An 11,971-nucleotide genomic window follows, 5' to 3' on the forward strand; every position below is an offset into this window, starting at 1 on the left:
AAGAAAAGGATGTGACGTGTGGCCAAGTATGATGTGCTCTGCATTTCAACCACCCAAGTGCACACACACAGCAGTGAGTAGTGCACAAACACACATCCGGAGTTCTGTGACTTGCTAAAGGGTTTCACCTCAATCGTGGTGGAAGGGTGGAATGGTGCTGTATATTCACTCTCTCTAACTACAGTCCCTACCTGTACCGAGACTCGGACCCTCGACCTTTGGATTACAACTACCCCCAAATTTCTCTCCGCTTCCCCCTTCCCATGTGTGCAATGACCATTCTTCCAAAAAAATAAATAAAATAAAAATAAATAAATAATTGATAAAACAAAAATGGTGCTGAGACATTTCAAAATATCTAAGGTTGAATGATGATAGAAATGTAATTTTTCCTTGAACTAGGTATGAGTCTTATTTCATTGCTACTCTCTTTCGTATGCACATTGTTTCACATTTTATCCAGATGATGGCAGTACCGCCTCGTTTTTAGATGATTGTGTAAATCACGTGACAGAAACTGAACAAGATACTGCTACGTTTTCAAGCAAATGAAAGTAAAAATCAGCTGTACCGCTCTGTTAAAAGTCCGCCCCCAAATTGCTCTGAAACAGGGAAGTAGATCACCTATTTGCCACATAGACGAAAGAGTTTCTTCAACATCTCATCAACATGCCCCTTTTAAATGGTATGTTCACACTTTTTTTTATCTTGATCTGTAAGAAATGCTACATTTGCTTGAATGTAAGAAATGTGATCACAGTATATTAGAATTAGTTAGGGGTCACTCCTAAGGTTTTGCTGTATCATTGTGGTGGATATAATCGCTAATCCTAACAAACTGACACAGACTTGTAATTATTTTTGCTGCCAAGAAAGAAAACATTAATTTATAAGTCATATTGAAATACTTCTCCGAGTAATCTATTAAAATGTTCAGAATAAGACGTTAGGAATGTTGGTTATAAAGTTTAAATAAGAATGATTTTATTTTTTATTATTATTACATTAACAATAATATTACCATAGGAAATCGAAATGCCAAAAAAGAAGAAGACTTTGCTGGAAAGAAACTTAAAGCACTTCCTAATGAGCTTCTCCAGAGGGGTGGAGATACAGTAAAGGTAGATCTACAGCGGAACAGACTCAAACAAATCAGTGGTATCACTCAACTGGAAAACCTGACAGAGCTCAACCTGTGCAGGAATGAGTTCACCGATTTCCCCATGGACATTAGAGGGTTACGCCAGTTGGAGAAACTTTATATCAATCAGAACAATATCAAAACCATTCCAGAAAATGTCTTTCCATCCTTGGAGAAACTTCAGTTTCTAAAGTTGAGCACTAATCGACTTGAAAAGCTACCCCAGGACATAAACAGGTGCCAGCAGCTCAAGTACCTAAACCTGTCCAACAACTGCCTGAGGAATTTGGATCCTCTTGTGGGCCTTTCACACCTAAAAGAACTTTATGTCGAGAGGAACCAGTTGGCTGACCTACCAGACCTACTCTTTCAAAACAGTAGCTTAACTCTGTTCAAAGCTAATGGTAACCCTCTTAGAAAGCCCCCTCAGGAGGTCTGTGCAGGGGGATTGAGAGATATCCAAAGTTACTTTGCAATGCTTGAGGTGAACGCCCTAAATGAGAAAACTGTGAAGACTATGTTTCTGGGGACCTCCATGGCAGGCAAATCCACTCTGTGCCGCAGTCTGAAGCAGGGTTGCCCTGTACCAGTGGCCGAGGCTGATCGTACTGTAGGGATCGAAATTAGTGAAGTTGATAATGAGGGTATCCGATTTATCTTTTGGGACTTTGCTGGACAAGAGGAATACTACATCACTCATCATGTGTTTATAACAGATCAAGCCTTTGTCATACTTGCCATCAACCTTTCCAGGTAAAGCCATCTCACAGTGTAATAGACCCTAACCACTAAACATATACAACTTGTTGAGAATTAATTATTTTATTAGCAAGCATCACTATTACTAAATAGTTAAATGTGTTATTTTTTACATTGTGGACTATAAAATGGGCAAAACCAGAATATTATACAGATTTAGGGGACTTTTTCACTATTGTGCCAGTTGGCATAACACCCCAGCCACCAAATAGCAATGCATTAAAGTTTTTTTTTTCCGTCAGTTACAACATGGATGCCCAGAGTTTCAAGGAGAATGTGGGATTCTGGATCAAAAATCTTCAGCTTAAGATACCAGACTCAGTAGTTCTGCTTGTGGGCACTCATGTTGACCAATGTACAGATGAGAATGATGTGAACGAAAAGAAAAAACACATCGAAGACCAAGTGAAGGAAATGCTTGAAACACATACAAATAATTTAGAGCACCATAAGAAGAACCTCCAGGATAAGGAGGACTCATCTTTGAACCGTGACCAGATAAATCAGATTGAAAGACTGACTGAGCACAAACTAAAGGTAAATTGGCTTTGTAGTTGCTGTTTTATAATCTAATAGAATTGAATAAAATGTGCTGCCACAATCTTCTTAATCTTAATAAGATTAAAAAGGTTGTGGCAATAAGATCCTATTAATCTTAATAATCTTAATCTTCTTAATTTTATTTTCAGGTACTTGACTTTGTACCTATAGACTGCACTAAAAAGGAGGGCATTGTCAAGCTACGTACTCACATCAAGAATGAGGTTTTGAACAAAGCTACATTCCCCAACATAGAACAGACAATACCTAGAAGCTACTATGAGGTGGAGAAAGATATTAAAGAACTTAAGAAAAAGGGTGACATTGCTGAGCATGGTCAGTTTTTTTTTTTTTTTTTTGATTAAAATGTTTGGTGTATTTGTTCTTAAATTTCTTAATTTTGAAATGTGCACCTATTATCAGGAATTGTGACTCAAAGCACCCTCTTGTATGAACTGAAGAACAAACATGTTACACTGGACGATGACAAACTTAAGTTAATTCTTCAGTATCTTCACCGAATTGGAGTTATTATGTGGTACAAGGACATCCCAGAATTGGCTGGTTCTTTGTTTGTAGAACCATCATTCCTCATCTCATTGTTTAAGGTTCATGCATCAAACATTTAAACTACAAGCATTAAATGTATATGAATAGCCATAAAATAATCAATGTATAAATTCCTTCATCATTTATTTTCTTTTAATTCTGTCACAGACTATTGTGAGACATGACCTAGTCCAGGAACTAAACAAGATTTCCCCTGAGCAGCGGAAGTCAGAAAATGCACTTGAAGTACAGAAGAAAAAATGGATCAGTGACTATAAACACAGAGCATCCTTAAACAATGTGGCTATCAGGATCCTGGTGCGGACTGAGCTCCAGAAGAATTATGGCATTACTGATCAAGAGCTAATTGAGGAGGTGGTAGGGTCCAATAAGAAGGAAGGAAGTCTCCTTTCACTACTAAAGCACTTTGATGTATGCTTGTCGACCAAACATAACAGTCCTCTCAATCCAAAAGCCAACGAATTCTGTCCGAATAAAAATTGGGTGCCCTCAAATCCGATTGTGTATGAGCCAGATGCTTGTCTGTTCCCAAGTTACCTGCCAGACAACGAACTGGTAGAGCAAAACTGGGTATCAGACAATCCAGAGGACCTAAATATCCATGTTTACTTCCTACCTGAGATACCACATGGTTTCTTCCACAGGTGAATGCTTACGCTTGTCTCTTTCAGAGAAAATAAAGAAATGCATGTCATTAAAGAACATTCCTGGTTTATTCACTAATAACCTGTCGTGTTTTGCGGTCATGTGTCATCAACCCAGATACCAGATTCCAACTGATTTGATTGTAACTAGTATTGACACTTGGATAACCAGTAATGACATGTAAAACTGATGCTTGCTTTACAGGCTTGTCATCAGGGCATGCTCCTTATACTCTCCATACTGGATCGGAAAAGACCAGTGTGTGCTGTGCTGTGGTGACAGACGGTTTCTGCTCAGAGAACGCCGTGATGAGGACCAGTTCATTGAGATCCGCTGCAAAGAGACTGAGCGTAAGTCCCCTGTGTTATTACATTTTTGTATAGCAATGATTTACATTTACATACACTACTCTTCAAAGATTTGGGCTTGGTAAGATTTTTTTAATTTTTATTAAAGAAGTTTCATATGGTCACAAAGGCTGCATTAATATATATATATTTTTTCTAAAATATAATTATAAAATTATTAAATCTATACTTTTTGAGTTTTTTGACATCTTGTAGATACATATTGTTGGCACTAGGGGATGATTTTTTTTGTCTTCTACATTCAAATAAATTCAGTTCACGTTTATTTGTATAGCACTTTCCACAATACAAATAATTGCAAAACAGATTAACAGAATTCTCTTCACAGAAAATTAGATTTCTACATTATATTTAGGTGATTATGTCAAGGTGATGTCCATTGTCCATATTGCAGAAATATACGTATATATGTTGGTAGTTTTGTGTGTTGGTACATATATTTATTAAACCTATACTTAAATCATTGTATTTAATAATTTTCCTTCCTGTAGTTGAAAAGTCAGAAGACTTCCAGAAAGCATGGGAAGTTATAAGGAAGATTATGATACGGCTGAACATACTGACTGAGCAGTGGCAAGGGCTGTACCTGACTGTCCACAGTCCCTGTAAATCCATTGACTGTGACGAATACTTTGAATGGAATGACTGGCAAGAATGGTTAGAAGATTCAGGGATAGACAAATTCAATATGTAAGATTTGCCCTCTTTTTGTGTTCTCATCGGAGCATTACATATTTGTTTTATTAAAGTTTGTTTGACTCATCTTTTAAACGTATTGAGAAGAAAACAGATGAACTTTGTGTTTTGTCTTATAGAGGACTTGAGGAAAAACAAACTTGCCCTAATGGACACCAACGAAGGACAGAGTTGCTCTTCCCTAGAAGTAAATGCATTTATTTACAGATAAATTCAACATGCATTTAGTCTCCTGCCCTTTATAATTCTTAAATCTTTTTGTTTTCAGCTCCTGATGATTCGACCTAAAGACAGGGCATATGGAACAAATAAAATGCACTTAACTTGATGGGAAAGGTTGATAAAGCCCACATCAGACTACATATGTGCCATTCCTTAAATATTGTGAAACACAACTTGAACATATATTTACGTACTGTAATGAATTAAAATACCAACTTGCACATGACGATAGCATTGTAATGTTTGCAACATGTTATTACATAAATTGTAATAGCTCCAAAACATTAACATTGCCTATATAATACTTACTACAGTTAATGTATATAACTTGGGTTATCATGAAATGAGGAATCTAACGTTATTTTGGGAAACATACACAAGTTTTGTGTAGTCTCCTCTTGTGTTGTCTTGTAAAAATATATTATCGCCGCTAGGGGGTGATCTTTACACATTTATGTTTCACATTTTGTTTGAGGACTATTTGTGGAGGGTAAAGTATTGCTGCTGTGGAGTCCAGGCTTAAACATGTTATAAATTGTTCAATAAAGTTATCCAGATACAAAAGTATCATTGGATTTACCAAAGTCTCTTTCTGTCAGCCTATACATGTTTTAAATTAGCTAAGAAATAAAAGTAGGCCTACATATTTACCTCAACATATATATTTTTACAAATTGCAGCATATATAAAGTTTAAAGTTTAAATTATTTGATTTCACTTTATTTCGATATTCTGCTTTAGACATTCTGTTCACTATAAGTAACTTTGCAACTACACATAATCTAACTCAAGAGTATTAATAGACTGTTAGGTTATGATTAATAAGTTGATATGTACATGCAAAGTTACCAGTAGAATATCTGTTGGGGGACCATAAAAATAAAGTGTTAGTAAATATTAAGCAGATAGTCTACTAACTACTCTAATGACTTGTAGTTGACATGTAGTTACGTATAGTCACCCGAATGTCTAAAAGGGACCATCAAAATAAAGGGTTACCAACTATTTTTACTGTGTTGTATTATTTTTTTTACTCACAAAGTTTTTGAAAAATATTTAAAAGCCTCAATGTTTTTTTTTTTCATTTTCCATCTGTTCTTTCGTATTCAGATTTTTACTTCATAATAAAGTGCATGGCAAGCTGCCATTATCTTGTTGATAGTGCTTATATACAGTTCACTTGCAGCAGTCTTAGGTTAGGCACATGCACACACAAACACATAGGGACTTTCCATGGACTTCTGTTGTGTTTATATTGCACTAATGATTTCCATCCCTAAACAGAACCCTCAGACAAACCGTTCTGCATTGTTAAATGTTTATTAAGAAAACATTATATTTGTATTCATTTTTTTTTGTATTACATATTATGATCAAATGATCCACTCAGGTTTTGCTATTCTTGTGGAGACATTTAGCCCTGATTATATTGATATTAGCCCTGAAATTCTAAATGATCAAAAACGTCTTAAAAGAGTTATTTTTAAATCCGTATATGCATTCTAGAGGATGCAAGTTACATATGCATTCAAAACTTTCATTTACTCGTTTGCCTAATACCCCTATCAAAACTGTGGCAGTAACACAGTCATGGTATCAGATGGCAATATGGTATTTCAATATACACAGCATAGGCCTATACTGCAATTCTTCTATATTTAGAAAGGGAAGAAAAAAAAAAATCATGTTTGTAACTGTTACGCGTCTGTGGTTGTAGACATAAAGGCGCTCGACGAAAGTATAATCAAAGAGTAAGCTTTAATAAGCAGCATCAACACACATTAGACATTAATATACTCAAGATCGGACAAACATAATGGGAAAACTGAGGACTTATAAAGGGGAGGAACAAACGAGGAAACAAGGTCATTAATAGAACACAGGTGATGACGATAATTAATTAACATAACTAGGTCAGAAACTAAAACAGGAAGAACCAAATAAGGACAAAAAGGAAACTAAACAAACAGTTCTGTTACAGATATCGCCCCCCTCCCGGAAGGTGCGTCCCGCACCGTAACAGTAACATCGGGGAGGGGGGGCGGGCGTCCTGGAGGCTGGAGCAGGACCAGGATAGGATAGGGAAGCCTCCAGGACGGATCAGGAGCCTTGGGAGGCCATGGCAGGACTGGAGATTCGGGAGGCCATGGCGGATCTGGATACTCGGGAGTCCATGGCGGATCGGGGTCCTCGGGCGACCATGGCGGATCTGGATCCTCGGGCGGCCATGGCGGATCGGGGTCCTCGGGCGGCCTCGGCGGATCTGGATCCTTGGGCAGCCATGGCGGATCGGGGTCCTCGGGAGGCCTTGGCGGATCTGGGTCCTTTGTGGCCTTGGCCTTTGGCCTGGCCACACAAACTGCGGCTATATGGCCCCCCCCCCAAAATTTCTTTGGGAAAGTTCCGCTCTGGCGGCCACATTGGAGGAGCGGGTTCTTGGGGCCGCTCTGGAGGAGCGGGCGCTGGAGGGCGCTCTGGAGGAGCGGGCGCTTGGGGGTGCTCTGGAGGAGCGGACTCTTGGGGGCGCTCGGGAGGAGCGGACTCTTGGGGGCGCTCGGGAGGAGCGGACTCTTGGGGGCGCTCGGGAGGAGCGGACTCTTGGGGGCGCTCGGGAGGAGCGGGCACTTGAGGGCGCTCGGGAGGAGCGGGCACTTGAGGGCGCTCGGGAGGTGCGGAGCTGGACGGGACCAGCGGAGACGAAGGAGAGCTGGACGGGACCAGCGTAGATGCAGGAGGGCGCTCTTGCAGCGCGGACTCGTGAGGGCGCTCTTGCGGCGCAGACACTTGAGGGCGCTCTTGCAGCGCGGACATTTGCGGGCGCACGGGAGGCGCGAAGCTGGATAGAACCAGCGGAGACGAAGGAGAGCTGGACGGGACCAGCGGAGACGCAGGAGGGCGCTCTTGCAGCGCGGATTCAAAGGGGCGCTCTTGTAGCGCGGACATTAGAGGGCGCTCTTGCAGCGCGGACATTAACATTAGAGGGCGCACGGGAGGCGCGGGGCTGGACGGGACCAGCGGGAACTCAGGTGAGCTGGACGGGACCAGCGGGAACTCAGGTGAGCTGGACGGGACCAGCGGGAACTCAGGTGAGCTGGACGGGACCAGCGGGAACTCAGGTGGGCACTTGCGAGGTGCAGGAATTGGTGGGCTCAGACGAGGAGCAGGCACAGGAAGGCACTGGCGAGGAGCTGGCACTGGAGGGCGCTTGCGAGGAGCAGGTACTGGATGGCACTGGCGAGGAGCAGGCACTGGAGGGCACTGGCGAGGGGCAGGCACTGGAGGGCACTGGCGAGGAGCAGGCACTGGAGGGAATGACATGCCCTCAAGCTCTACTAAAATCCCCACCGGCACCTGTTTTTCCCCCCTCGGTGGTTCGGGGGAACCGTTATTGGCGGCGGAATCCCTTTTCTCCGCGGACGGCGCAACGTTCATCGCCCCTCGCGGCGGAATCCTCCTCGCCGCGGGCGGAATATTCATCGCCGTGTACGGCGGGATCCTCTTCGTTGCCGACGGCGCAACGTTCATCGCCCCTTGCGGCGGAATCCTCCTCGCCGCGGGCGGAACATTCCTCGCTGTCTCAGGCGGAGCGAATTTCATTGGGGCGGTGGGTAAGGGTGTGCGGCGAATGGCGACCCGTTCTCCCCAAAACGGGTGGCCTGGGCAAGCCGCGACAGGCAGCCCAACATCCCACGCAGAACGGGCAGGGGCGAGCCGCGAACGGCGGCGAGAACCCCCGCAAACGACGGGAACCAGCTCCAGCATTCCGAGCGTTGATCTCGTCTTCAGTTAGAGGTCCGATCTTCTGTTACGCGTCTGTGGTTGTAGACATAAAGGCGCTCGACGAAAGTATAATCAAAGAGTAAGCTTTAATAAGCAGCATCAACACACATTAGACATTAATATACTCAAGATCGGACAAACATAATGGGAAAACTGAGGACTTATAAAGGGGAGGAACAAACGAGGAAACAATGTCATTAATAGAACACAGGTGATGACGATAATTAATTAACATTACTAGGTCAGAAACTAAAACAGGAAGAACCAAATAAGGACAAAAGGGAAACTAAACAAACAGTTCTGTTACAGTAACATGGTAGTTTTTGTCACTTTGGCCTGTCAGTCTTGTTTTGTGATTATGCTGTTTTGAACCCACGTCTATTTAGCAGGTTATCCAAAGCACCCCGCAGGCTGACAGATAGACAACAGGTGAGTAACCTGAACGTTTAAAAAAATGGACGGCACTTCATCGTTTTCTTTGATATCAATGGTAAACACTTTTAAGTTTTACTTTCCATAACTCGGAAGATAGGCGTGCGCCGGGTAAGCATGATTTCACAGAGATGGGCAGCGCCTCATACGCGTGGCGCAGTGAGCGCACAGAATAGTTCCTTTGAGTTTGTCAAAGCCACGCGCCCGGCGCGCGAAGCCCGAGCAGGGGATTCATGCAGGGGGCGGGTCTTCCTTTGGGAGCGTGCGGCCCGAAAGGGATGGAGGTGTGGCGCACGTGTAGAAAAGGGAGAGCAAGTTGCTTTACCCTCAAATCATTCGCCGAACAGGTGAATCGCTTCTTGCGAGCCACGCGAAAGGCACGAGAGCGGCGCATTACTCGCAAACTCCCCATCTATTTATCTATTTATTTCCCGCGACATGGAGGCAGCTGTCATCGCTACGACGCAAATAAATCAAGATGTGTTTTACCAGCCTTTTTCGGAGACCCTCGTACCTCAAGCGAAGCAGGACATGGAGTGTAAAGTGCTGAAAAGACAGCGCTCGAGCAGCCCAGAGCTGCTCAGGTGCAAGAGGAGACTGACCTTCAACGGACTCGGCTATACCATCCCTCAGCAGCAGCCCATGGCGGTGGCCAGACGCAACGAGCGCGAAAGAAACCGCGTCAAGCAGGTGAACATGGGTTTCCAGACGCTGCGCCAGCATGTGCCCAACGGAGCGGCGAACAAGAAGATGAGCAAAGTGGAGACGCTGCGCTCGGCGGTGGAGTACATCCGAGCGCTTCAGCAGCTGCTGGACGAGCACGACGCCGTGTCCGCCGTGTTGCAGTGCGGGGTCCCGTCTCCGTCGGTCTCCAACGCGTACTCGGCGGGCTCGGAGTCTCCTCATTCAGCTTATTCCTCTGATGAGGGCAGCTACGAGCATCTCTGCTCTCAGGAGCAGGAGCTGCTGGACTTCACCACATGGTTCGACAGATATGAATCAGGTAGGGGCAGTTTTTAAGCGTTTCCCACTTTTACAGACCCTTAAGGGCCCCCCCTCCCCCCAGTTTGAAAAGCTATTTCTCTCTCTAATACTTTATTATAACAACATAACATTATCCTCAGAGGGTTCAGAATCCTCTTTTTTTCTGAATGGACTGAATTGCAGTCATTGTTGTATATGCCTGTGACTCATAGCTGTTTTATTCTATTACAGGTGCTTCACTCTCTATTAAAGATTGGTGCTGAAGGGACGGCACAGGACCGGTCCAGGTCGGTGATATGCTGCCTGCTGGTGCCCATAAAGGACTCAAGTTCATTGACTGAGCACTGGACACACAGCGGGCATTTTCCAGCAATGCACACAGATTCAACACTCAAGTTTCCAAATTCTAGAACTGAACGGGACTTGAGGCGTATGAGGATGTCTGTACTGTTGACTTGTGTCTTGTCACACCGCATATGAACATTTTGCCCTATTGATGCAATAATGTGTAAATGCAACTGAATGAGCCAGTTTGTTCCTTCCGTATTGTACAAATAACGAGGTGACCAGTTGTAGTTAAATGAGTGAGGAAAATAGTATCAGGTCCCATATACGGCGTCTGTTAGGGGATACACTAACGTTACACTAGGAAGCCCACAGGCAACCTGTATATTATAATATTTTGTGTTAGATATGTGGCAACATTTTTGTACTGGATGAATAACTTTTGTATCAAAGTGTGCACTTGTGTGTTTTATACAAACTTGTGTATATGCAATTTTTTATGAAGAGAAACCCTATTTTATGTAAAATAAAGACTTTATTTATTAATTTAATTGTCTTGTGTGTTTAAAATCAACCAACTAATAACTTGTAATAACTAAAAATACAAAGCTTGTAAGTTTGACAGTTAAGAATCAGAATCGCACTTTACACAAATGTAGATAGTTACGTCCTGCGTACATAATGTACAAAATACATAGCACTGATTTACTTTTAAATAACCACTACAAACTATTTTTACCCAGAAATTGCTAGTAAAATAAAAAAAAGTAACACCATGAAGAAAATATGAAATTTCAAAGCAAACATCTGAATATAATTTTCTTGTATAACATATTCCAAAAGTCTTTTATTTACAACTGCTTTATCTTTCATAAAAGAAGTTGCTTTGAGAAGTGTCAACATGGTTTAATTAATGCAGTCATTTACTGTATAACCACAAAGGAAAGTGACAGGCAGCTGTAGACGGGACACAACCTTGGGATACAGTATGTGAACAGTTAATTTTTAAGCAACAACAAAAAGTTCAAGAGTAAAGCAATTTATAACCCCTGAATACCTTTGTGGTGTAACCAAAGTGTCCGTCCCAACCTATGGAGGCTGTGAATAGACGTCAGCAGAAGACTAATGGGGATGAACTAACTGTCCTGGAGGGCATCCAAAATTTCCAAACAGTGTCGTTTTTCCTGTTCACTTTTTTTCTTTTGGTTTTAGCATATATACAGGGGTCTTATCAGCAAAGATAAGGAGATCGGTTTAGGTTTGTGCAATTCTGACTCTCCCCATTTAAACAAGGCAAAAAGCAGCACCATTCTTGCTTCAAATGACATCCTTCAAAGTGCTCCAAATGTGAGCCAACCAAGCACTAAGGTTCTGAGTGCATGAAAATTAGCATTTTCTATTGTGCGTGTGAAGTTTGGATGCGCTGTAAGGCCTTTCGCCATCATCCAATCAGACAGACCCGTGCTGATTTTGAATGGCCTCTGATTTAAGTGACACAAAAGCACTTTTGTGTGAGGGCTACACCATATTCATCACATAGTGCCTACAA

General features: G+C 42.5%; 2 protein-coding genes across 2 annotated transcripts; both read left to right on the plus strand.

The window, feature by feature from the left end:
- Nucleotides 1-588: 588 nt before the first annotated feature.
- On the plus strand, nucleotides 589-5,528 carry LOC306879320 (malignant fibrous histiocytoma-amplified sequence 1-like). Its single transcript, XM_079432152.1, has 10 exons — nucleotides 589-685; nucleotides 1,027-1,894; nucleotides 2,143-2,437; nucleotides 2,590-2,776; nucleotides 2,864-3,048; nucleotides 3,158-3,654; nucleotides 3,860-4,005; nucleotides 4,515-4,713; nucleotides 4,839-4,906; nucleotides 4,988-5,528. Exons 1-10 carry the CDS (start codon nucleotides 670-672, stop codon nucleotides 5,005-5,007), a joined length of 2,481 nt encoding a protein of 826 aa, XP_079288278.1. The 5' UTR covers nucleotides 589-669; the 3' UTR covers nucleotides 5,008-5,528.
- A 4,063-nt stretch (nucleotides 5,529-9,591) lies between these two features.
- LOC306880083 (achaete-scute homolog 1b-like) lies at nucleotides 9,592-10,966 on the plus strand (the record flags this gene model as incomplete). Its single annotated transcript, XM_079433375.1, has 2 exons — nucleotides 9,592-10,156; nucleotides 10,369-10,966. The coding sequence occupies 2 exons, from the start codon at nucleotides 9,592-9,594 to the stop codon at nucleotides 10,398-10,400; spliced, it is 597 nt and encodes a 198-aa protein (XP_079289501.1). The 3' UTR covers nucleotides 10,401-10,966.
- Between the last annotated feature and the right edge of the window lie 1,005 nt (nucleotides 10,967-11,971).

The sequence above is a fragment of the Barbus barbus genome (assembly GCF_936440315.1).
Source record: "Barbus barbus genome assembly, chromosome: 2".
In the NCBI taxonomy this organism is placed as follows: domain Eukaryota; kingdom Metazoa; phylum Chordata; class Actinopteri; order Cypriniformes; family Cyprinidae; genus Barbus; species Barbus barbus.